We start from the raw sequence: 27638 nt of genomic DNA, 5'->3' as shown, positions 1-27638 counted from the left end.
TCAATAAATACACACAGACAAATTTCCAAAACAAATAATTTAATATATTATGTATAATATTTATATACACAGGTTAACTTAACAAGGCTTTGTACAACTGTTACAAAATTGGTCCACACACAGTCACCCACGTACATAAAGTACATGCACAAGGGCACAGATAGAAGAGAAGGACAGACTGAGACTAGATATGATTAAGATAAACATGGAGTCTGCTTGGACGACAGTGGTTGGCAGTACAATTTGGTTCAGCTCCATTTTATATTTTTCATACTCTGCTTTACAAACTAATGTAGAGACATCAGCGAGAGAAAGGAGCGAGAAAAAAAAGTACTGAAAAATGTGAAAAAGGAAGAAATGCAAAAATATCACTCGGGTAAGACTCTGGTTTTGGATTTTAAGGTTATTCGCTCATTTTCAACTGCCGCCATGACAACGCTCTGTGTGTGTGTAACACTGATAATATGTGACCTGGAGCCTGCTGGAGTCCTTTTCCATCTCTTGGCTCACCATGTCTTCACTACTGATATTATACAATGACCTAAATAGAAAAAAAAAGTAAGAATTTTGGCATGACTTCACATAGCTGCCTTTAACACTTTGCTCCTCTGACGTAACAGGTGTCAGTATCCTCAAAACTCTGGCCCTCCTCCCCCAAAGCACACACACATGTGCGCGCACGCACACATACACACTCGCACACACACACTCGCGCACACACACACACACACACACACACACACACACACACACACACACACACACACACACACACACACACACACACACATACAGAGGGAAGTACAATAGGCTTGTGTTGAACACTTAGGGTTTGCATATTTTTATGTCACTGACCGCATGCATGCATTTTTTTGTCCCAGGAAGCTTTGGCATAAAGCCCAAGTCACTCATCATCAATCATCCAGAGAGAGAGAGAGTGAGCTTGATTTGCTCCGACGGATCAGTGAAGTTCCTGTAGATCCACAGGACGCTTTGGAAGCGCTTGTAAAGGGCTGAGAAGTAAACTGAAGTGGGTTTTCTCTGCAGTTGTGTACAGTGCTGTACTCGGGCCACATGGGTATTGTCAAGGACATCATTGGTGAGAAGCAGTGATGAAAGACATCAGTGTGTATACAGCACAGTCCACATTTCTCTGAAGTCTTTGCTGGTGAGGGTTAGCTGGAGCAGCGGCAGCACTGGAGTAGAGTCTCACATGTGTAATATGGCTATTTAACAATTGAAGGGTTTCATTCCAGTATTTTAGAAATATGTGTTAATGACACCATGTTTAGGTTTTGGCACCACTTAGTGGTAGTGTTGGGAATGACACTACAACACAGATGCAACTATTTTTAGTGGGATTGTTTCAATTTTCCTAAAAAAAGTTTATCTGAATAATTTACTGAACTAAGATGCTATAATCACATGGAGGCTTTAACAGATGGTAATTAGGGTTGAAGATTTTCCTGCTATTGTTATGGTTACTTTATGGGAATATATATATATCACCCTTTTCGCAGGATTTCTTGCTGTAAATTACATTTTCCAGCAGCTGCTCTATTAGTTGAGTCATTAAGTCACTTTCCTTTTCATTTGTCTTCTTGTTAAACTCAAATCTAATGTGGTTTGTCCCAGTGGTGTTGCTGTACGTAGCTGTCCCAAGGTGGCGGACGCAGATAGGGCGGTAAAGCAAATGAGGCGGTGACAGAGCTACTGTGACTGACCAGCGCAAGCATGTTCCTGGCATGTTAGTGTGTTAGCAGTTAGCTTGCCAACTAGCTTTTGCTAGTACACACTATGTCACCGAACTTCTACCACCAAGGACCTGCAAACAAGATGCCTGTTTTCTAATGTGGCTGTAGCTGAAATTCAAGGTGGGACTATATCTATGACAGCTGTGTGGAACGGCGTCTTGTTTTAGTTTGGGAATTCAGGAGAAATATGAGCTCAATGCACGTTCAATGCACAATATATAAGACATGTATAATTACATCTACAGTTATCTTGTAAGTAAAAGAGTCTAAGTTGGATAGTTTCAATAGTAGGTGAATAGCGACAGGCAGTGTGTTTCTTTTTGGAGTAAGTTTCAGATTTATCAAACAGTAATCTAATTTGGGAATGAAACTCTACAACCGCACATTCTCCAATTACAGTGCCAATAAAAAGCTAAGATGAAAGAGTCTTGATACAGCTGAGATCCTCAGGTCACGTGACAGACACTTGGCTTTAGAAGCAGTGACACAGGTGGTCCAAGTGTTTATGAGTAAAGGGCAAGAAGTGCTTTGTACTGCATTAGTAGATGAAGCGGTTAGACCACCACTGTGTGACGACGCCAGGCTCTCGTCTTGTCCCGAGGCACCAGGCCAGATCTCCTCAGAACAACAGTGGAAGATCCCACGGAGCTTTGATCTATCCATCCCGAGGAAGACGAGAGTGGGGGAGCCTCCTGGGCGAGACGAGGGAGTGGATCAATTTGTTGAACCGAACTGGGACCTATAACTGATCCCCGAGGAACCCCAACACTTCCATGCTGACCTGGTGCTCCCTCAGTGACTTTGATTACCTCCTCCCTCTCTGATCTCCACACTCTCGCTCTGTCCTCACTCCTGCCCGGCTCAACGTCCAGATTCATGGACATAGCCCTTGTCCTCCCGCCTCTGTTCTTCCTGTAGCGGACCGGTGCTGGTTGGTTCCAATCCGGCTGCTGGGCCCCGTTAAGCCTGGAGGCTTGGTAGTGGTTTGGAAGCTTGGTGGGGGAGATCCAGAAAGGGGCTGTGGGGCGTCCTCTTGACAGATTGTGAGGTTTTGGATGCGGAGGAGGAATGGTCACAGGTGGGGGTCGTGCGTATGTGGCGTGGGTCTGATGGTGTGAGTAGAGGAAGCTGTTTGGACGAGGTTGTGGTGCAGCTCTTGACCTGCTCTCCCTTCCACGATTCTTGGCATCATTGCCTGGTCTGTTACCCATGTCCTTTTCAGCTTCTTCTCTTCCATCTTCCTTTCCCTCCGTCGTCTCTTGAACTTTTATCCCATTTCCCTTTTTATCCTTTTTTTCTTTCTTAGGAATGGTACGTTCCTCCTTGACTGCCTCTTCCTCTCCTCTGTCCTCTTCCTCTCCTCCCCCATCTCCTCCCCCGTAGTTGCTGGCTTTGACTGGCTCATGCTCGGAGTCCTCATCAGCGCTGCTGCCGGGCAGGTGGTTACTAGGGGATTTTTTACGTTTGCGGGTAACAGCAGAGATGATGGACTTGGACAGGAAGTCTCTGGCGTTCAGGTCTTTCTTGGAGCCTGAAGAAAGCTGAAACATTAAGGTTCACATCCCAGTCAAAAAATTGTCACGCAAAAATGGTCTACTTCTGACATTTATGGAGAACAAGTAAGAGATTTCTTTCTTGCTTACCTTTGACTTAAGAGAATCGCTGGTGGTGGAATCTGTTTGAAAGGAACAAGATGTGGGTTAGAATCATGTCATCACTGGACAAGTGGTGGTAGTAGTGTTAGGAGTGGTACATAGGTGTGATATCTGGCTAATCACAGCACACACTACTGGCAATGCAACCTTTCAGGAGAACTCTAGCCATTATCAGAGATTTTGTTTTAAAAGTCAGGCAAACAAATACACTTGATGTAGTACGTCCCTGTTCACTGCCCCGCCACCAAGAGATGTTCCGGGATAAGGGGCGAAACATCTGTGAACAGTGGTCTTCGGCTGATGACCCCGCAGCTAGTCAAATGGGCACCGGTGGAGGTGCGGCAGGTATTACCACCTACCTGTTCAATCTAATAGTTTGACTACGTCAAGTCAAATTGGCTAGAGTTCACCTTTGAGATCAGCAACAAAAAGGGAAAAAGGAAAAATTGGTGGAAAACCAAGACAATGAGAAAATGAGACAAAGTGCAACAGAAACACCAAACACAAACACACAAGGAGAGAGACCTGGTCCTACCGAAGAGGCTGATCCACTGTCTCAGCTAGAGACAAGCAGTGCAGAAAGGTCCAGAAAAGAGAAATTGAGACAAAAGTTGTAAAACATCATGAGTATACAGGGTGAAACATATCAGCTGGAGAAAAAGTACAGACAGAAATCTACAGGAAGGTTCAGAGAAAAGAAAAAAGCATTTTTTTTTTGCATCTTTCAGTTTTTAATTTTTTTTATTTTCATGGCCCTCAATCTCCATTCTCATCAGAATCATTTCAATCAGATGCAGGCAGCTGTTTTTGGCTATAAATCTCTGATAAACCCACTGCAACCTACTTGTCCAGCACCAAACAGACAGTTAGAGACTAGCTGGTGAACAAAGTAGAGCATTTAGCAGCTTAAGAGTCAGATATGTTTCTCAGGAATTGGTGGAGACCAAAACAGAGCTAAACAGTCTGCTGTTCTGCTGCCCCCAAGTGGCAACAATTAATTAGTGCAGCTTTAAAAAGTGTTTTCATACATTTGTGCTTATTTGACTTGTGTATGTTTATTTTTCCACCACCTGTACAAACATGGGCAGTTGCCTGGCTCGCAATGGACTCCCCAACCATGTCTGTGGTAGTGTGTGTGTTTACATTCAGCTCTGCCTGTGTTTATAAAGCATATTCATAAAGCCTGGGATATGTGCACATTTTCCCCCCACATTTTCCCAATGACTTTGCATATCATCACACCACCTCTTAAATGGTCTGAACACACAGTAACAGTTACAAAGCATTAGAATTTCAATTATTTCAAATGATCAGTTGCAGTCATAACTACACTGAATATAAATACTATGACGTAGAAAGGTAACATTCCCAGCCAGGTCTGATACTTCACTACATGACCCACACAAACAGATCACAGTTATTGAAAAGTGATTAGTCATACATAGCTATCCCTGCTTATATGCACTGGGAACCCAGACCCTCAGTGGGGCCCCAATGCTCCAGATTCACTGTGTAGATATTGTTTTGTTGTAACTGAATCACTTACAAAGCACATTATGAACAAACATCGAGGCATCACCTGCATTATTAACAAATTTTAAAGCCCCATATTGTTGATGGGCCCTGAGTAAAAGCCTTGTTGAGTACGTACATGATACATTACTAATTAAAAGGGTGCTTGATCAAATTACTACAAACTAAGTATTAACACATGCACAATGCACAGAAAGTGGGAGAAATGAAGGGGTCAATTAGGTCCCAAAGCTAATTTTTGCCCAGTTGCCTGTTAGTTGGATTATCTGACTCTGCTCCACACATATTTTGTAGATATACATAGGAATGTTAAAACACATAGGGCCTGATTTACTAAGATCCCAAATAGTGGGTATTAAATAGCGTGCACAGTGCAATAGATTGTGAGTTTCATTTTTGTGTGTTTTGCAGCTGATCTACTAAGAATAACTGTGTAAATGAAAACAGGTGCAACAGGTGGAGACAGCAGTATTTAAATGAGGGTTTTGTGTCTTAATGGAGAGTTTGGACGAGCAGAAAGCTGTAAGCACAAAATGAAATGTGATCAGGTTCTAGTGGAAGAGGTTAACTAATATATTGAGTTATAACAACAACTAATATTACCAGAGAAACCCACATATGGAGAGTATTAGTGACGAAGTCAATGCTGTTAGTAAAACCACAAATATTCCACTCCAAAAATATTAACACAGGTGGAAAAACTCTGTCCTCTGTGTATTCTGTCATTGTGTCTCCGTCTCCTCGTCTCCATAGTAACAGCCGGTTAATACCTGTCCTTCAAAGGTATTATTTCTGACGCTAACTGCGTCTATAAATAATACCTTCATGTTTGGTAAATCACAATGTGTGTACTAAATAACATATTTGCATTTTCTCCTCCCTGTATTTTACACACTGGGGTTGAAACGTCTCATATTACATTCATTATGACAAACGTACTAAATGAACAGCACGTACTATCTTGCACAGTTAAAGACACAAACCTCAGTGCTCTGCGTTAGTAGATCAGCTTGCACATTTTGTGCGGGTGATGTCAAGTTTGCACACGTTTCTACACACTCAAACCTTTAGTAAATCAGGCCCATACTGTATTACTTTTAATTGTTTATGGAAGAGCCTTTTTTTCATTAACACTTGCAGCTTCATCATAATTATAAACTACATCTGACTCTACAGTATCTTTAAAAGCACAGCAAATGTTTGGGAAACATTTGAAAAAGTTTTTCTCTGAATTGGCTGTATATTAATTACATTAGTAACTCTTATAGCTGACGTGTATTTCTGTAAGAATGTCACAGATATTAGATAATGACTAAGACCAGTGCTGCTTCAGTTCATTTCTCACCTGATGCCTCTCCTGGCATACCTGGCCTGCCGATGTTGGACAGCAGATGGTCGATGTTGGGCACAGGCTGCATGTCCCGCTTATCATCTGGGGGCTACACACACACACACACACACACAAAACCATACACACAGAAATTACAAATGATGGCATGTGACTACAAATAATTCCTGTATTCACGTTCTCAGCTCTTTGCACTGACAGAGCCGTAGTTGGGGTCCTACATACCTTCTCTTCATCATCCAGCTCTCCTTCACTGAAGAACCAGTCATACTGTTGGAGAAAGCAGACACAGCATCACTGCATGGTGTTTAGACAGAATACAAGACCGACTTGTTATGAATGCTACATTATGTCTTGCATTGGAGGAGAGGAGGCAGCTGTTGGTTCTTACGTGCAGGATTAGTGTCTCCACTATCTTGTAGCGGTCAGGCATATGTGTGACCATGTCGGTCATGTTGTCCTCTGATGTCCTCACCAGAGTGGGACCAAACACCAGAGCCAGGTTTCTTGGTTCCATCTGGAAATAAAATAAAAGTTACATCCATGGTTCAGTTTGTGTGCAAATGTAAAAATCACATTAAAATTCAGTGTAGTGATGAGTTACTTTATTCTTGTCAGCGTTGTCTGCCACCTTCCTCAGGTGGCCTACCAGGTACTTAAGGGTGTGGTGATAGTAGTTTGGGAGGTCATGAATCTGTAAGAAAGCAGCAAGTGTGTAGGAAAGAAGATACGTTGCTGTTAAAATGTGGATTAGATTTTATAAAGAAATGAATCTCTGATAAACACATTTCAATAAACCGTAATCTGTGTTCACAACTCTACATTCTGCCATCTTTCCAACACTTACCAGTTTTTTCATGGTTTTCAGACGGTCCTCTGCGTCTTCTATCCGGTTGGCATCAATGAAATCATTGTATTTATCTGGTAGAGAAAGAGCATGAAAAATGAAAAACATGGAATATTACAACATTTTGAAAATGAAAAAAGTCATATAAACTGTGAAGAGAATTCATTAGCAAATCTAATTGTACATTACACATCATACATGTTCACTATGATTATATAGAATGAATATGATGTCATGGACGCACCATCAGTAAACACTGGTTCAGGAAGTTTCCGGAAGAACGATTTGAGCAGGCTGCTGATTACATTCAGGTCCTGCCATCTCTGGAGAGAAGAGGGGGAAAGATTTAGTGTTTCTGGTTGTGGAATTATATAAAACAACAGCCATGAATACTTGAACAGACGTGTCCTCCACACCTCCTCAGCTGTGTTGATGTCCATGCCCTTGTTGAGATGCTCCTGCAGGTTGGACACCATGGCATTGTTTCCTGGCACTCGGTAGATGCCGGTGTATTCCAGACCCGTCTCCTCCACCACGGCGCAGCACATCTCTACGATCAGAGGGACAAACTGTGGAGAGGAGAAGAGGAGGTGAGAGGTGAGATGGAAAAGAAAGAGGAGTAGATGAAGAGAAACAAAAGCAGGGAACATCCATATTTAACTAAATAATTATAATAATAAAACAATAGTCATATATAATATTATAATAATACAAAAAATCAAGCTCAAGTTACTAACTGACTATTTTGTTACTTTACACCTTACACTTTACACTAGGGCAGGGTGATATGGACAAAATCAAATATCACAATATTTTAGACCAAATAACTCGATATCGATATTACAACAATATTATAGAGATGACTGTCGATGCTTTCACTAAATATTTACACTATGAAATCTATGATAAATAATCATCAGTAATGTGGATATAATGAAAAAGTGGTTAAAAGGTACATAATAGAACAGATGGAACAGTCTGGTAAGTTCAGAAAATTACATATTTTACTGTAATGCATCTTTAAAACCAGGAAAAGAAACTCTGATGACATATCGCGATATCACGATATCCGAAATCTAAGACGATATCTTGTCTCATATCACGATATCGATATAATTTCAATATATTGCCCAGCCCTACTTTACACTCAACCTGACAGTAATAAACAACACTAGCTGGGCTCTACAAGCATGTAACAATGTATAATGTCCTGTCACATGCAGTATATATAGACAGTATCACCACGCAACACTGGCTTTCAGAATTGGTAAGAATTCATAACTAATTCAATGACAGTGTATATAGTAGGGTTAAGGGTCAAAATCACGTCTTTAAAGGAACAATTGAACTTTTTTCTTGCAAAATTCTCTTTATTTTACAGTGTGAGATGATAAGCTCAGTATAAATCTCATGTCTGTGTGCTAAGTAGAGATCTGGAGCCAGGATATGCATTTCTTCACATCTCTCATATCTCTGGTTGGGCTACTCCAGTCTATTCACTGGATTGGCCAAAAACAGAGAAACATATGTTCCTTTCTGCTTCTTAACTGAGTTTGAGTTTCTTTATCAACTGCATAATAATTGCTACAACAAGTCTAGATACTAGATAAAAATGAAAAAGGAAGCAAAGTGCATGATTTCTCTGTACACAACAGAGTGTAAACGGAAAAAGTGCAAATTTTAATCCCTATGACTAAATGTATGAATCACCTTTGTTAATTCATAGTTCTTTTTCTTTTTTTGATGCTATGAATCACGCCGTTGCTGTCGATGTTCATTTTAAATTTCGTTCTAAAACACAGTGTAACTCACTTTACTGTTGACAGCTGGCTGACAGTCCTCCAGTCGCACACCAAAAGCCTTGGGACTGCCTGTCTTCTTGCTCTTCTTCATGATATTGATGCCCCACAGTGCCTTGTTGTCATCTGAGTACACGCACACGCACACACATGAACACACATTTAAATTTGTTATTTATATCCTCGTGGAAATGATAACTTAGTATGGACAAAGCAGAGCAGAACCATGTGTGTACCCACCAGTTCTAGATGATCGGTTCACTGAGGTGTTGTCAGTCTTAGCCAATAGGAAAGGAGGCATCATGCGGTGACCTCTGGGAGAAGCATCTGGTTTATTACCTGTCAGACTGCACAGAGGGAGACAAACAACAGTCAAAAATCACATAAGCTGTGATTAAAGGTTATTTTTTAAAAGATGTCAAACAAGAGGGCTGAGACACAATGCATTCTTCTTCGGGTCTTCATTTTCTTATGGTGACCTCTGTTTTAAGTTGAAAAAAAAGAAGAAGTGAACTCCCTTGTTTTTCTTGCTTTTTTGCAAAGTGCAGTTCAAGTTATTGTTTGTGACAAGTGTTCAGCCCATAGCTACAGTGACTCGTAATTACACAGAGAGTAAAGGACAGTTGTGATCAAGCAAAGACTAAATATAATCCACCAGGCTGACCTGTGTTTTCTGTAGTCATTCAGCTTCTTGTTGATGAGAGCCTGCCTTGAGAAACCAATCTCCTGAAACAAATAGAAAGCAGTAAAATGAGTTTAGTGTGTGTGTGTGTGTGTGTGTGTGTTAACAGTATAAGATGAACTTGATCTGGTCTAACCTCGTTGTCGATCTTGCTGTTCTCCCTGATGACCCTGATCCAGGCCAGCATGTCGTCCCTGTCCTCTGCCTGCAGCAGGTACTCGCAGAAGTCCTGTGTGGTCAGCCTCAGGGTGTTCTTCCGTTTAGTTTCGCTGTAGGCGATGTCTATCAGGCAGCCGCGGATGCTGACCGGGGGATGCTCATCCTGGCTGGTTCCTGCCCCCGCCCCGTGAAGGACGGCCTCCCGCTTGTCTTTGTACAGGAAGAGCGAATGGGAGCGGAGCACGGAGAAGACGCGTTTCCATGGCCGCATGCCGCCACCGACTTTCTACAATGAGCCGAGACAGAAGGAGGAAAACAACCTTTAATGAAAAGTTTCAAAATAACATTAGCTAAATCCCTCCCTCGAACAGCTATTATCCAATCACAGCTTAGCAATTGTAACTAGGCACAGCAGGCCTGTCAATCTTTATATTTCTGCATATGTCGAACTGGTGTACATAGAGCTGTAGTAAGTGAGATAATGTATCCCATGTATGTTGTGATCTCAAAAAAACCAAAACAGCAGAGCACAGCCAAGTATCAAGTATATATAAAGTATATGGTATATCAAGTGTGTTAGATATACTGTGTGTTGCAGCTCAAAGAGTATGCCATATGAGTGCAGGCATGGACTCGGGTTTACTGTTTAGTGTTGGCTCTACACTAAACTCTACACTGCTTTTGTTTACCTCTGTCTGCAATCAAGAAGCCACTGTTTCTTTTGTTTTGGCAGTTTTGCCTTTTTTTAGACAATCACAGTGAAGTTGCACACAGGACACAAGACAAGCAACAAATGTCCCTGGCTTGTATCAAACCGAGAATGTTGCAATTTAGCGGCATGTGCAGGAACCATTTGGCTCCCAAAAACCCCCACTGTTTTATAAAAAGAATAACAGCAATTTCAGGTGGTAAATCAGCAGTTATCACTGTAAACTGTAAATCTGCAGCGTCAGATTAGAAAGCTTTACCTAAATTGGGGAGCAGTATGTATATAAGCAGTGTGTTGTACCTTTCCCTTCTCTGTGAGGATCTGTTTGTAGTGCAGCCAGCCCTCCTTGCGTACATCACTGAAGGTGATGGTTCCCAGTTCAGAGGTGGAGTGACGTTTGGAACGGGCTTCCTCCTGGGTTCGCAAGTTCTCCAGAGACTGAAATGACAATGAAGGGATATTAAAAGATGCACTCTGGATAGTGAAGAAAATAGAGAGGTGCATATAATCTACTCACCCCATCAATGAAAAAGCTCTTGACTCTTTTTGGTAGTTTGCTGTGGAACAAAATGCACACAAGTGTAAAGCAGCATGTGTTGAGAGTTTACACAGTATGTACTTTGCAGGCACCATTAATAAACTACTTAAAATGAGAAGAAAGAAGAAATACAACCAACATGCAAAAAAAATTAGAAAGGAGACTTTACTGTGATAACTTGGTGTTAAATCACCTTAAAGCTACCATACATTTTAAATAACCCATTTTTGTGCAGAATGCAACTTTTAAAGTGTTTCGCCAGACTTACGAGAAGACACGGCCTTCTTCCCTGAAGGTGTTGAGACCCTCGTCACAGGACTTGGATCTCTCGGTGGTGATGGCCAGCAGGTAAGACGAGCGACGACCTTTGATACTGCCTGATGATACAAAAGACGAGTCAAAAAGGAAGACGGAGGCGGAGAAAGACTTACAGTCAAGAGTAAACAAATATGCAATGTATGATGTAACAGTGAAAAATGAACTGACAACAAGGTGAGTGAACATGTGAACAAGTGATCTGTCGTGTCAAACTGAGTTATTAATATGACATTAGGAAGGTGGATGAATTACAGGGTTTAACATACATACGGTACCAGTCAAATGTTTGGACACACTTTCTTATTCAAATGAATGTGAAAGTGTGTCCAAATGTTTGACTGGTACTGTACATTAAAGGAATACTCTGACATTTAGATTTTTAGTTCATGCTGGGCTACTAAAAATATTGACGAATAGGTTCTTTAATGAAAAAAGTGAGAGGTAGGAACGCTTTTATCCCAATGTAGCAAATTGAGACATAATTTGCTAATATAGACGCTACGTTAAAGTCACCATATGTAACATTTTTATGCGATTACAGAACTTTTAAAATTACAATTAGCATAAACTAAATAAGTTTAATTCAACTGTTTAAATCAGTTGTCCTTCAGATTCTGGGTGAATGTTGACTATATTATTCTGTGTTAACAAATGCAAAGACAGAGGGTTCTGAATGTGCTCCTTTCTTTTCAATAGTAATGATGGCTGAGGCTCATGGGTATTGTAGTATTTAGAATCATCTAAACCAAAATAACATTTCTCAGAAGCTAAGAAGTAATTAAAACTGAGGATCATAACAACAACCTATTGTTGGTACTGTTAAACTATACAGGAGTTAGTGTTTGTAGTCTGTAGTTAGTGTCAGTAATTAGAGAGGAGTGTTTCTGTGTGATTAAAACAGAGAGGGTATCATTAAAAGAAACTTGTGGGAGTTTACAGCGTTCTGGTAAAGTTCTGGAACCCTTCTAGAACCCACTTGTCTCACTTCTTAATTGTGCCACAGCATCTTTTTTGATACTATGATGAACTCTCTACAAATATTTGTCTCAGAGAGTGCTGAGAATTCTTCAAATGTAAATGTCACTGTACTCCCTTAAGATTAGTCTGAGTCTAGGGCTAGACAAGTATCTCAGTGTGCCAAAATACTGGTTGATTTATTAAACATTACATCACTACTTGTCAGTTTGACATAAAACACTGGCAATAGCCTCTGGTAACTTTAACCCCAACATACTGGAGAACACACAGTATACTGGTCTGGCCCTGTCAGTAATTAGGACGGGTGAATGAGACTCACTGCAGTCCTGAGAACGAAGTCGGACAAAGGGGGAGATGGAGGACAGGGTGGGGGAGACAGAGGTGGAAGTGAGGGTGGCCATAGTGGAACTGGGCACCACAGAGCAGGCTGGTACATAGCAGGCTTGTAGGTCAGTACTAGGACTGGTGGGTTCATCTGCAAGGTCATCATCAGAGCAACCGGGGGTGAGAGATGAGGGATTAAACACTGACAAGACAAAATAAGCCAGGTGGTGTTTTAGTTGTTAAAACATGTCTCTGAGGTAGAGCTAGTCTGGAGGCAGAAATGGTCTCTTAACGAAAGGAACCACATTGAATTTCACTTCCTTTTCAAAGAATCTCTGGAGGCAGTTAAAATACATCGTTATTAGTGGAGCTGACTGACAGCAAGTGAAATATGGCTACAAGCACAATGACAATAATCATGTGTCAGCTGTGTTAAACATAGTGTACTGCCATGTTCACGTCAAATTGTGTAGATCGCAATTCCAAGTGGCCTTATGGAAAAAACACACAAGTCTCCTGCTTGGAAAAAACTAACAGATACACATAATAAAATCCAATATTAACATAATACTGTCAATTCAGCTCATTAAAAATGAGCTAGCTATAGTGCTACATTGTTTCTATCTGGTTTCACTGGTTAGCAATCTGATATAAATATTTAACACGGTTTTTAAAAACAGCTAGTTTAGGCTAATTTGTTTGGTGTGAATACAAAGCTAGCAGTGAGCGTAACCATCTTTGAAAAATACCCACAAATCTGATTAACAGGTGTTTTTTCCTATTCCTTCTACTTGGTGGGAAGAACAGAATGCTATGTGAATGCTGTGTAACAGTAGCACAAGTAGAGAAGAGTCATAAAGTCAGTTAACCGACAAAGTTAGTCGGTAAGTTACCTAGCAATAGTGTTTAAGAACATTAGCTACATTGGTCATAAGCTGCTAGGCTACTGGTACCAGTTTCACAGTCTTGCCTTAAAATAACAAATGAATTAAGTTTTTTGAGTGTGGCATTCATATTTGCAATTATGGGCTAGTAGTGTTGATAGCAATTTGAGTTAGACTGAATTTTTTTTCTTTTAGCGATAAAGGTAGGCCTCAACCATTCTTCACTTGACTTTAGTCTGCCAGCAAAACCGCCATTATCTGACTCAGTGACTGAACCTATAAGATCATTTCTGCCTCCACAGCAGCTTCAGAGAAATGTTTCAAGAAATAAAACTTCATGTAATGTTGCTTAATTACAGTATACAATTACTGTAAATAGTTCAAGAACATACCAACACATTTAACATTGATAGCACACACATCAACACAATATTAAACATATATTGAACAACTAAATGTATGGACAGTACAGGCATTACGCTGACATGTATATGACATACACAAACAGATAAAGATGCACAAAAACATTGAAAAGGATAAAAAAAAAACATGGAAAGAAGAGGATAGAAACTTTCTTAGTGCACTAAAGGCTCACATTAGTTAAGTGGACTGGAGAGCTCTGTAGCAACTGACACCAAAATACACATGTGTATTTGTCAAAAGACTGACACATACGGTAATCAGTTTTTTCTTTTACAGTAGTTTTACACCACTTGAAAAATGAAAATTTTGCAAAATTTTAATTTTTGTTGGTGTTGACCAAGTGTGACATCTGGAAGCTGTATTAAGTCAGTTGCTACAAGCTATAAAGAGAAGGTCACTAACCTATGAAGGGAATAGAGGACAGGGAGTCGTATGCATGCTGTGCCAGACTACCATTGACCCTGCGGTTGGGGCCTGGTCCTCCAGAGACAGGAGAGGGAGTCCCAGGTGAAGGTGTCAAACCAGGGGTCTCAGGCGAATCCACAGTTGTGTTGTAGTTGTGATGTCGAAGTGCCTGTACAGGGGTCCAGCGTCCGGAAGGCGGTTTCTGCCTTAGGACCACCTCTTGATTGAGGGAGATAGGGGAGATGACCTCCCTGTCCTCCCCGAGCCGGGCTCTCTCCTCCTCTGATGCAGACAGGGCTGGGGTGGACTGGGGCCGGGGGACCATCCCTCCATCGCTGTCGGCAGGGCTGCTTCTGCTGCCGGAGCTCCAGTTGAGGTGAGGGCCGCTGTAGGTGGGCTCTCTGAAGGAGTGCGCCTGCTGGAGGAGGTGACCAGCTTTGTGGGAGAAAGAAGGACTGTAGCTTTTGTAGCCCACCAACTCTTCCTCTTTTACTCGCCTTGTCTGGGGTTCAGCTACCTGCTGACCTGACTGCCTGCCACTTGGAGGCACTGTGGAGGAGGTTGTGATTGGGGGTGCTACTGCGGTTTGCTGCTGATGCCCTCCTGAGGCTTTCTGCTCTTTCTGCTCGCTGAATTTTGTCATCTGGGAGCCTTGTGAAGACTGTTCGTCACGTGGTGTGACCAGTGCAGAGGCTTGTGCCAGTGTTTCCACAGAACGCCCGTAGTTGTGCTCGTACTCTGCATAGGCTGCCAGCAGGCCCTCTGAGCATGACCTGCTTCCTGATCCTGATATACCACCCCAGCCCCCCAGCCAATAGGTATCATGGGAGGCTGCTGCTGCCTGATGGTGGTGGTGCATGAGGGTCTCTCTTCTACGTTGCTCCGCAGAGGTTGTGGAGGCAGGCGTTGGTCCTGGGCCGAGTGCCAACCCCAGCCCCAGCTCCGCTAAACGGTCCTGAGATATGCTCCGGTGGCGGGGGGACATGCGCTCGGCTGCCTCAGCCTGGCTGTAGTACCAGTCCGACAAAGCCTGGTGGCAGAGGGCATCGGTGTGTGCGCGGGCAGAGGCCGGCATGTTGCTCTTCCTTGGTGGAGGCAGAGTTGCAGAGGCGATGGCAGCATTGTGGTTAGCAAAGTGAAAGTCCAGCGCACTGACGGTTGATGAGGAGCGGCCACGATGCCGCCCTGGTGGGGCAAAGTGACTACTGGCCTCCTCAGGACCCCCGGACCAGCCGGAGGTGGGGGTAGAAGCGGCAGGGGGGCGGTTGTCCAGTGGCGAGGTGGTTTGGCCGGGTCGGCACTGCCAGTTGTCCAGGGGACTGTGGAGGTTGTGGCTGGACTGTGTGGCCGAGGAGCTGGGCTTGGTGGGAGGGTAACAGAGAGGAGGCGGCGGCTCAGGGAGGTTCTGGGCTCCACCTGAATATGGCTCATTGCCTTTCAGGTAGGCATCCTGGGAGTACGCCTGAGAACAGGAGGGGTGAAAGTAATGTGAAACTGACGGAGAGAGAGAATGAGCAAAGATGGAAGGAGCAGCAGGAGGGCAGAGTGAGGCAGATGCAGCGTGCACCATGCAGTAATCTTTCTTTCTTCATATGTAAGTAAAATCCTCAATGTACAACCAACACCAGAACTATAGTACCTATATTAAATTTGGAGCAATGAATCACTGCTCTGTAACTGTACTGAGTCTGATTTTTTTGCATGTTCCACTGTAACTTTAATCGACTCTTAAAGGTTAAGGCTGGCATCATTCTGTATTTTTATTACCAATAATGAATTCCATATGAAGACAAACAATGTCTCTCAATACTTTCTGATTTCCTACCCTGTCTGCGACTCTCAGCTCCAAACCCATTGGTTGCTACTAAAAACTGTTCACATAAATATAGTTTCATGTTTAAAAAATACTCAGTCATTTCCTCAAACAGCTGTTCACTGTAGATTTCATCAAACATTACTCAAACAGGAGGAAATAGTATATTTGTTGGGGACTATTTGCAGTGGCGGATGAATCCACATTTAGTGTTCTAGTGAGTATTTCTGGTAGCAGGACAGTGTGTGTTGGACTGAGTAAAAATAAACTACAGCGTGTGTGTTCATGGTAAAAAAGGAACATGTCACCTAGTACAAGTAGTAGATTTTGGTGTTTTCCTGGGATTTGTTGAGAAAAATATATAATATATAAAATATATATATATAACAGACTGAGTTCATTCTGACCATTTAACCTAGACCTAAAAAAAAGTCTATTGACATTTGTATTTATATATTTATTTTCATTAGGATTTTGAGCCCTGTGTTGGTTGTTTCCTCTTCTCAAGCATGTTCTTTTAAACTTCTCTATCTGTACAGACTGTTTGCTCTTTGGTAACAATATAATTCTTTCTGTTCATGCACAATTCTAAGTTTCGTAGTAGCTAGATGAACTATATATATACTATTACTTACATAGCCTAGCTAGCTGCTGCGGCTTCACGCAGTAACAAGGTGAAAATAAGGAAAGAAGAGAAAAAAGAAGAACGATAATACTCACACTTACCAACTGCAACACATCCTCATCTTTTGGCATTATACAGAGCTCCAAAATGTTTTCACTACAAAATAAAGATCAAGATATATGCAATCGATCAATGACGATAAAACGACGACAGCGGCCAATATAAAACGAGAATGACAATATAAAATGAGATTTATTAACACTTAGTCTCCCACCTGTTTTGGATGAGTGTGATCACCTGAGAGTAGGTTTTCCCCAGAATGCTCTCACTGTTTACTTTAACCAGCCTGTCCCCTGCAATAGACACACAGTCAGAAGGGTCAGAACATGGCCCATCTACCATACAAGCAATCTGGGCCTTCAATGATGGGAGAAAAATAAAGTGCACTTTCTTTTTTTCTTGTCGAGATCTACAGTGATTAGACACAAGGCTTGACTCATTCTCTTGATGTTGATAATTATGGTCACTGCCAGAAACCTAGTATGTCTAAAACTACATATGGTAATTCTTCACTTTAAATTGTCTAAATATGAATAAAGCAGAGAGAGCAGAGAGAAAGCTGAAATGCTGATGGTGCTGAATCTGAGGAGTACGTGTGTGCAGGTGACAATATTTGAGAAATAATGCATCAAGAATATTGTTAAGCCTCAATGTTAAATGTCCTGTCCTGCAGTGTGTGTGTGTGTGTGTGTGTGTGTGTGTGTTCATGTGTGTGTGTGTTGTACCTGTGCACAGTCCAGCTTGCTGGGCAGGGCCATCTTCTTTGACACTCTTCACAAAGATGGTGTCCATCGGCTCCAAACGAGAGCGCTGACAACCTGCTTTGACAGACAGACACACATCAACACACACACACACAAACACACACATATACACATATAGAATCATAGTCAGCTAACTTTTGTTGTTCTGAAAATAACGAGTACAACCCACGAAGCTGAATCACCTCCACCTACATATTAAAACAACTAGTGCCCACACACAAACACTGAGCTTTATATAACAGAACACAATAGATACAAAACAGTGATTCCTCATATAAATCAGAGCATAAATACCGCAACATGCCCATTGTGTCTGATAATTCGGCAGAAACATCGCTCACCTTTTCCAGTTGCATTTCCGTTTTCTTCATCCTGTGGGACAAACACAGAGCAGCTGTGAGAGAAAGCGAGGACCACATGGGGGTGCTGCTCAACTCATGTTCACTACAACCCCTCCACTACCCAGACCTGAGTGACTGCAGCTGACTGGGCAGTTTGGGGTGTTGCTCAGCTGCCTGACTGACTGTTAAAGTGAGCATCTGAAGAACTGTCTCACCCCCCCGACTGCCTGTCTCACTGTCTGATTTACTACAGAAATGTCTGACAGGCTTACTGAGCTGACAGTCTGTGTCTGAATGTCTCTTTGACTGTCTGTTAAACTGTCTCACTGACTGATATACTGACTATCCCTGTCAGTTTCACTGCCTGTCTCACTGCCTGCCTTTCTGTCTGTCTCACTGCCTGCCTGTCTCTCTGACAGGCAGTCAAGCCTGCTGGCTGGGCCTGTCTAGAGGCTTTGATGCTTCGCTGACTTAGCTCATTCCTGATCTGGACACACACAAAGGGCTTTCTGCACACACACTGAGGTCTGCTGCTACATCGGCCTCTCTCCAGGCTATACGGATGTTACACACTGTAGAGCATGACAGTACATAAAAGTGTGTGGAGCTGTATCAACTTAGATTAAAACATAACACAGCTGGGGCTGATGGGAATGTCATGAGATTTGCAAGTATTTGATCATAAAATGTATTGGACAAATTCAAATTTTGATCACAATTCAGTCTGAACCACATCTCATGACAATGCATCCAGTTATTGTTGCAACATTTAGTCTAAAACTACAAAAGACGGCCTCATGCTGGAGGTAGAGCATAAAGTCAGGGGATTCATGTAGGCTCCAGCTTCTGGAGACCATGAACTTCTGTACAAAATGTCATCCAATGACTGACCCACACTGCTCGCATGGTTTAATATACCTACAAGATATTACCATTATGGCACAGCATTAAAAATAGCTCAACACTTTCAGGACAAGGGTAGCCTAGTTTCGCATAAAGACTGGAAGCAGAGGGAAACAGCTAGCAGCTACACTTACCAACACCTCGAAAACATTTTTAAACTACTTTGTTTAATTTGTACATGCGGAGTAAAAACGTGGTTTAAGGGAGGAACTATTTTTGCTGGAACTATTTCTTGACAAACAACAGTGTATCCATCCACTCTGTACTTCAATGCAGCTACAATGTTGTTGACAGATATGATCATGAGCGATGACTTTAGTCTGGAACAGAAGTACCAGACCTGGAAATCTTACTGTGACAACAAGACTCCAGGAAACTGTACAGTCACTGTTCCCAGCTGTTGTACCAAGAACACCCAGCCTCCAGCACACCCTGTAACTCCCTCTTATACCACAAATGAACCTTTTCATTTCTGATTGTGGTTGTGAACACATGATATAAATAGATAAGATAAAAAATCTTTTTTAGTGTTGGTAGATGTGCTTTTGAACTCTTGACAGAGCCAGTCTTAAGTAGAAGTCAGAAGAAGTCACCAGTAGTGACAACCATTAAATAATAGCTAATATATAACTAAAGTGACTGCAAACTGACAGTAATTAAAAATGTGTCACAGTCCTTTAAGTTCTCTCATGACCCCATGACCCCGTCATGTGGTGTGGGGTTTAGAAGGGTAGTTTAGCAGATTACCCCTTTAAGGCCCATTAACATGAGATTAGTCCACACTTGAATCCAATACAGCACCATGTGTTGCCTGTACGCTGTCTAAACACAGCTTTACTATCACTATGATGTCATCTACTAAACTACATGTTATTATTACATCATGTCTGTTACTGCCAACAATTATACTGTAAAAATGTACACTTTAAATTATTTCAATTAATTGCTGGTGTAATTGAGAATCTTTTAGTCAGTCCCTGGTAGGTCAGCTTAATGAGAAAAGATGTGTCTACAGGCTTTTACATTTTTCCTTTTACTTATGTCCAATTTGAGGTGCTCTTCCAAGGACATTCATATTTAACCCACAACCATAACTGATACTAAATTAATAACACCATTACTAACTGCTTGAGCCACTGTCCTTTAAGTTCCTGTGGTGAAATATGAAAGCAATCTGTTGGACAGGTAAACCTGACTTTTAATACAACAGTTTAAACTGTGAAGGTGAAGTCTGAAGATTCCATGAGGACATGGGATTCTATTAAAAGACTCAAGCTACTGAAATGTAACTAACACATGAATGGCTCCAGGGCTCAGTCTTACCTTGAGGCTGTGGAGGGAGGACTCTGGCGGGTAGACGATGAAGTGTCGCAGAGTGAAGCCGAATCCCTGCGAGTTCTTCTGGAGGAAAATGGTCCGTGGTCCCTGCCACGACACGCCTTCCACCTCACCCGACGACAGCGGCCGGCGCCTGTTCTCATTGGACGACACCATGCCATCTCTCCGCCCTTTAGCCTATCAATGAGAAAAGATGGAGAAAATGTTTCTATCAATAATGCCAAAGATAGCTTTTCACTTTCCTCTGGGTAGAACATTTTTCAAACTTTACCGAATAAACGGTACATCCTATCATCTTCAGGCAGCTCCACTGAGCCTACAACTGTGAATTCATTTAAGGGAAGTGTGGGTGGATGTTGGTGGATGTGGGTGTGTGTGCTCCATTGGTCCGGGCAGAATTCCATCAATGCCAGGAATTTTTCAGAGACTTCCTGTCTCTATTTCCCCCCCCCCCCAACAAAACTCACCTATAATCACATTTATTAACTCACGCTAACAATGGCAAGGTTAAAAATATATACATTCTATTAATAATATTCGTACAACAACAGGAACTTATTAGTGCTCATAAATGTAGATCTGGAAAATCATATGAACAATAGACAAAGGGAGAACACACCTTCACTAAGAGTAGGACTAAAAAAACATCCACTCATATTTCTGTGGGGCAAATGAGGTGAGAATTTCTTTCAACATCCTCCTCAATGTTAACACGCACAGAAACACAGGACTCACCCTCCAGCTTTATTTAAAGGACACCAGTTTTAGAGAAGAAGCCGGTCAAAGGTATGAATGATGAGTTATACCAACTCCATTCCTGACACTCAGTCCATTTATGAATATTTCAGTCATTGTACGGATTGACATGCATGTGCATCTTTACTATGAACAGGCAGTTTGTTTTATTTTATTATCTATTTTGGTCTCCATGTTGTGAAAAAGCTAAATTCATTAAAATAGAAGTTAAAATCTTTGTCTTTTGCCGTTTGAAGAGCAAAACAATTGCTGAGTTCAGCAGACGTAACAGTATTTGAGGCTCTGTGATTAAATGTTTCGTAGTTGATTTCTCTACAGGTTGACTTTATATGAAAGAACCAAATATCTTCTTACGCAGTTGTTCAATCTATTGAACTGACGATTCAACCAGTTTTCATGTAGTTAAAAGCCACAGACAAGCTCTAAATGTCAGTCACCTAATGTTGATATCAGTTGAGATACAACTAATGTCTATTTTCAATATCCATTCATCTGTCCATTATTGTCTTGATTAATTGAAAATGGTCCAAACAACTAATCGAAAGTGATCAAAAGTTTGAAGCGCCCCGTAGCCAAGTGGTGACATAACCTGCCACATATTCGCAACATCCCTATTTCGAGTCTGGCCAGGGACCTTTGTTGCATTTCATACCCATTTCTGTCTCCCCTCAGGTTTCCTGTTGGCCTCTATGCCAATGTCGGTCTACTAATAAAGGCAAAAAATACCCAAAAACAATGTTAACAAAAATAAAAAGTGATCAAAAGCTCAAGGTGATGCCCTCAAATGTCTTTCTCTGTCCTGACCCTCAGTCCATGACTCAGAGATATTTCATTTACTGCCACAGACTAAAAAACCTGAAAATATTCACACTTGAGAAGCTTGAAACTCCTAAAAAAATGACTTGAACGAGCCATATACCCGCAAAGTCCCTGGTCTGAGTCCTGTAAGTCACCTTTGTTGCATGTCATACCCATTTCTGTCTCTCCCCTTGTTTCCTGTTCATCAATTGTCCAATAAAAGCAAAAAAGCCCAAAAAACACTATTTAAAAAAAAGAAAGTTGCAGATTAATCTAATAGTTGACAACTAATTCTATAAGTTGCAGTGCTGATTGTCAAAAAAAACCCTTAACACTGTTTTTTTAAGGCAAAAAAACTTTGAATAATGGTCAAATGTATCCTCTTCACACATTTCACAAGAATGAAAGGCTATCAGAATAACAACACTGTGTATTTAGCAGCAAACACATTGGCAAACATGACTGTCATCAATATAGATATACCCACTACACATTCAGTACACACAAAAGAACGCTCACACCAATCTGAGCCAGTTATGAAAACAACAGGAAGTCTGTTTCTTGAGACAGGAAGTGGATGGCCGAGCCCTTCGTAGACTTGACTTGGGGAAACCTTCGCCTCTAAGAATAGTTCGAAGTAACACCAGGGAGGAGACACACACTTTCCAGAGAGGGAAGCCAATCAGTTTAGATCTGATGCCCACGGACATTCATTTTTCCATATATGTTCAAACAAGTAACAGTAATATATGTCTTGTTTTGGAACCCCACCTCAACGCAAAATGTGTTTAAGTGCAGAAGTTCATTGAATGTACTTAAAATATTTTGGACTTTTTAAAAAAAACTTCTGTGTGTGTGTGTGTGTGTGTGTGTGCGCGCGTGCGTGTGTGTGTGTTACAGAAGTCATGAAGTCATGATATATCTCTGTTGGTTACACGTTCCTCATCTCCCGACATCTCTGCACGAGTGAATATAAACACAGAGGTGCAATGTTGTACATGCTTACCTCTCTCTCTCACACACACTCCCTGGGCGAATGAGGTGATCATTCGCCCACCCAGAGTGTGAAATGCCAACACCCTAGAGTGTGTTTTATTGAACAAGTGTGATTTTTTTTGCCAGCTCTCTCTGTGTCACGGCTCTGAGCGCAGTGAGAGGACTCAGTACAAGTCTGTGTACATTAACCTATTTCTATAAACTCACGACTAAACACTGACATCATATATAATGAACTAAAAATGGTGGAAATAAATAAATAGTACTGTATACTGGTTAATACTTCTTTGGAAAACTGTGTGCACAAAACTGTGAGAAGTCAGACAGCTTGGGAGTTAGCATTTATTTAGTCTTCCAATTAAAGGATCAGTGTGTGTGATATAGTGGCATCTAGTGGTGAAATTGCAGATTGCAACTAAAAAAAACGCAAAAGGTCTCTCTGTTCAGTCTGAGCTACTGTAGAAATATGGCAGGCTCTGTGGAATATATATATATAGATATCAGCAATTAACTTGGTGAGTTCAATGTTATTATCATTGGTGATGATTAATATAAGATCAAAGCTGTGATCAATTATTTTCATTATTATGTTTTCATTAGAGGTGGATTAAAAAAAACAGATTCACATAAGAATTGCAATACTTCAAAAAATGAATGTAGTGGTTAGCTGAACTGTCAGTGATGTCTCATGGTGCTAAACCCTTCACTTGTGACATTAGTCAGTACATCTGGATTTAAAACCTGTATTAAATCACAACAATTAGACTGAGATTCACAAAGATTTCCACCCCTAGTTATAATAATTAAATCCAAGCAATAGGCCTATTCCAACAATAAAGGCTGTGGTGTGGAGTTCCTGGTTATTATAATAGATTCTAAAAAGGGTTAAGTTATTATTTATATTATCATTTACAGACTTTCACTATGCAATCACCTCCTGTTATCCTTATAAAAAAGTACTGTCCAAATTAATAATTCCAAGCTAAATGTAATTCATATAAAAATGATAATAATGATAATAATAATGATGGTGATAATAATATATATATTTTCTCTTTTGACTGTGGAAAAATCTAATTTTTCTTGTTTATGTGCCCTTTTCTCCAAAATATGACCAAAATATATTAAATATATATACTGCCTCTGTCTCAGCTCTCATTCACCACCTTATCATGTTTGTGAGCAGGTGCAGGCTGGGAAAGAAATAGAGTCCTGCTCAAGGCAAGATGACAGAGGGACCTGCGGGTTTGTGTTGTAGTACTGTTTGTTGAATTTTCGCATTTTATTCATGCTGAGGATGAAGGGAGGTTATGAAAATCCTGTCCAAACCTTCCAATTCTCCCAATCGAGACCTTCCTCTTACCACACACACACACACAAATACACAAGAGCAAGCCATTAAAGGAATGCTGATACATTTCTAAAAAGCTGTATTTCTGAATGAAGACTGGTTTGCTAATTTAAACGTAGGTGAAGTGCACTGAGCAGATGTAGAGCTGCAACAAACAATTAGTTTCATTATCTATTCATTGTTTAGTGGATGAAATGTTAAAAAAAAAAAAAAAAGGTATTCACAACAGAGCTTTTTAACATTCCAAAGCCTTAACATATTACATTTCCTGTCATGTGACAAAGAGAAACAGCACGTTTTTACATTTAAAAAAAAACATTTAAGAAGCTGACAAATGATAGAATGATGATTAATTTCTTCTGACCAACTATTTGATTAATCGTTTCAGCTTGAAGCAAATCAGTGATCAAACTGTTGTTTCACTCATGTCAGGGTCACCATGTGAATGTTGGTCACACTGGTGATGTGGGTGAACTTCATTAAATGTTACAAATCCATTCTTAGTAGGAAATTAAGTGACTGTAATTGATTTAAACTGTGACTAACAGGACACTACAGTCTACCTCAAAAGACTTTTGGTCCTCACCTGATCCTGAACACTCGGTCTGATTGTGCTGCTCTCAGCAAAACTACAGCTTGTTGTGCTCACTTTGATGTACCTCATCACTTACTCTCAATTTACTTGTTTTTCTCCAACGAACTCATCATTTCATTAAGCTTACTTTGATTTAGTGCTGTCGTGGACCGAAATAAGTGACATTCAGACCACAGCAAAAGTGAGCTGAACTGAAAGAGAAAGAGACACAATGTGAAAAGACACACATCCACCCTGCATACACAGATCAGATAATGCAAACTGACAGATTCTCTGTGTAATAACACAAACACACACACACACACACACATCCACACACACTCACACAGTGTACTGTATACTAAAAGCTGAGACGCTCACTCTACCAGCATGCAAACACACCAGCAGTGTGTGTTGGATACCTTGTGATCCCTGATGCATATCTGAACACATGATGTAAAAATTGCAACCATACCCACACCCAAAGATGCACACACAGACACACACACACACACACACACACAGTATGTATATAAAGCCACATGAATCTATGTGCGTAGTGAGGGCATCAGCCTCATCTCCCTTACCCTGTGCTCAACAGGCCCCCACAGTGCTACATTACATAACACCTACAGGACACGCACACACACACACACACACACACATACACACAAACACACACTTGAATGAATCAAACATCACATGCCCCAGCTTCCTCCAAACGGTAGATGATTAAAGGATGGTGAACTCTACTCTACCCTTTCTAGCCTGACATAGGTTAAAGTTGCCCTGAAGTTGACAGCAGTGACCTCAGCTTTGGCTCTCCATATTAAAACCAGGATGGTGGAGAAGGATGGGGACGGTCAATAATAATGATGTCCTCCTCCTGCACTGATCAGAATGGACAGGAAAGGTTAAAGCAAAATGGCGGAGGAAGCTTCCCGGAGGAAGTACACCTGTCCACAGTGATCAGATCACACAGGAGATGAAGACCCCTCAGAATGATGACAGCCACGGCTGTTTTTAGATCTTCGTTGGGTCTGCTATGTGTAAAGACGAAACGCCAACAGTCAGTGCCGGTCAAGAGTATGTGACTGATACCACAGAAACAGAAACACAACAGTAAAAAAACACTAAAAGGACCACTTGCTTCATGCTTTTTGTACACATGGTACTTGCAATTTGACACTTACAGTATAAACACTGGAAGGTTGTCACAGTCACTGTCCACATTTCACGTGTCAGAGATTAAAGCTAAACCTACAGAGACAGATATGTTTCTCAGGAGTTGGTGGAGACCAAAGCAGAGCTAAGAGGAGAGGGATTATTGCACCCACATTTGGGGGCCACCAGAAAACCAAGTACAAATGAATGATAATGTTGCGTGTGTCTGTTGAATGTGTGACTGTTTGCTAACAAATCCGCCGAAACAACTGTATATATTCTGCCCCCTGGTGGCTGAACAAAATAATGAATGCAGCTTTATGAGCTTTAGCAATAAAATGCTTATGTGTCGTAATTACATACAGTACACAGAGTTGGTCATAATTGCAAAATAGTGCTTGAATTATACTCAAGACCCACTTTGCAATAACAAACTGTTAGCAGTAGGCTACTAACCCAGGACATAACTTCCATTAGACAGAAAAAGACCTTCTGTGGAAAAAATAAAAGAACCCTCAGATAGTCTCAGTACTAAATCAGTCAGCAATGATTCTACAAACCTCCTTTTAGCATCACAATTGCTTTGCCACTGGTAGAAAAGGTTCAGTTAACGTAAACTGTCATGACAGCATATATTCTACTGTCTATAAAGTAGCCAGAATAAAGACCATCCTCTGGTAGTGGTAGTGCCTATCCATTAGGTCCAATTATAAACTCTTCTATTATTCCCCATAATGAACAAAAAGGTCTAACCATGGGATCAGGTGACACAATATCTGGCAAGTAATAGCCTTACCCAAAGATATGGGTATCATGAAACACAGCAATTCTTTATGACTCTATCTGATTGGACACAGTGACACCATCAAAAGGCAGAAATATAGTGTAGTGTAATTCCGGCATAGTCTCAAAAATCCATTGAAAGCCTTATTTTGGGAGCATCAAGACCAGTATTCCCCTACCTGACGGTTTGACAATTTAGCACTTCCAACAACTTGACACATTGAAGAAATGAAAATATGTTGTGTGTCATTAGTCAAATGTTTCTTTGAATAAAGTGAGGAGATAGAGTGTACACAGCCATAGCATATCAAACATCAACTCAAATTTGTACCTCACAATGCGGTCACTTCCTGTATTAACAAGAGACCTTAAACTCCCTTACATCTACCTATTTAATAATGTTTTCTTAAGAAATTCCCTTCAGCTAAAAAGGTCTGACGTGCTGATTCTAAAAGGATATAATTAGTCTGGATTCAAACTGAAAGGTTCAGTTTGAAAGGTCCAGTTTGAAATGTCCAGTTTTTCAGACAGAGATTAAGACCAGTCCTAGATTAAAGACAAGATTCTGTGAAAATAACAATAGTCTAGAAACAACTCTAGCCTTGTACTAGACTTGATCCCTGTCCAGGAAATCGGCCCAAAGAGTTTTATAATTTGATCTGACACATGTTTCAGATTTGTTCCATCCCAGTTTCTTTCACAAAATATTGGCAGCGTGGGACCGTTTTCAGTTTTAAAATCGGAGCCCACTTACCCAGCACATGCGATGGCGCTGTATGAGCCTCCGGGAGCCTCGTCTTCTTGGTGATGTGATGGGGGTCGGCCAGGGTGAGGAATGAGGCGAAACACCCCTTAAAACTGCCAGCCAGATACAGCGAGGCTCCGCGTCACTACAGTCCACCCCTACAGAACACTGGAAACGCCACTCGTGGCCCGACGGAGCTGGTGCGACACCCGACACCCTCAGCATAGCACCTCCACATCCGCACGCACTGTACTGTATGTGTAGCGAACAC

The 27638-nt window shown here is 41.3% G+C and overlaps 1 protein-coding gene across 1 annotated transcript; it reads right to left on the bottom strand.

Annotated features, from left to right (window-relative positions):
* Positions 1-80: 80 nt before the first annotated feature.
* LOC134003643 (rho GTPase-activating protein 23-like) lies at positions 81-27638 on the bottom strand. The gene is given in 25 exon segments (XM_062442899.1): positions 81-3295; positions 3398-3429; positions 6288-6381; positions 6516-6560; positions 6682-6807; positions 6895-6984; positions 7138-7211; positions 7382-7460; positions 7554-7706; positions 8950-9062; positions 9177-9283; positions 9601-9662; positions 9755-10063; positions 10787-10924; positions 11004-11043; positions 11293-11401; positions 12640-12795; positions 14354-15818; positions 16890-16950; positions 17069-17147; positions 17580-17672; positions 17960-17990; positions 20186-20377; positions 27377-27593; positions 27595-27638. Coding segments are annotated over 25 exon segments (4863 nt in total). The 5' UTR covers positions 27606-27638; the 3' UTR covers positions 81-2308.

The sequence above is a fragment of the Scomber scombrus genome, chromosome 21 (genome assembly GCF_963691925.1).
Source record: "Scomber scombrus chromosome 21, fScoSco1.1, whole genome shotgun sequence".
NCBI classification, from domain to species: domain Eukaryota; kingdom Metazoa; phylum Chordata; class Actinopteri; order Scombriformes; family Scombridae; genus Scomber; species Scomber scombrus.
This window is presented reverse-complemented; position numbering and strand designations above follow the sequence as displayed.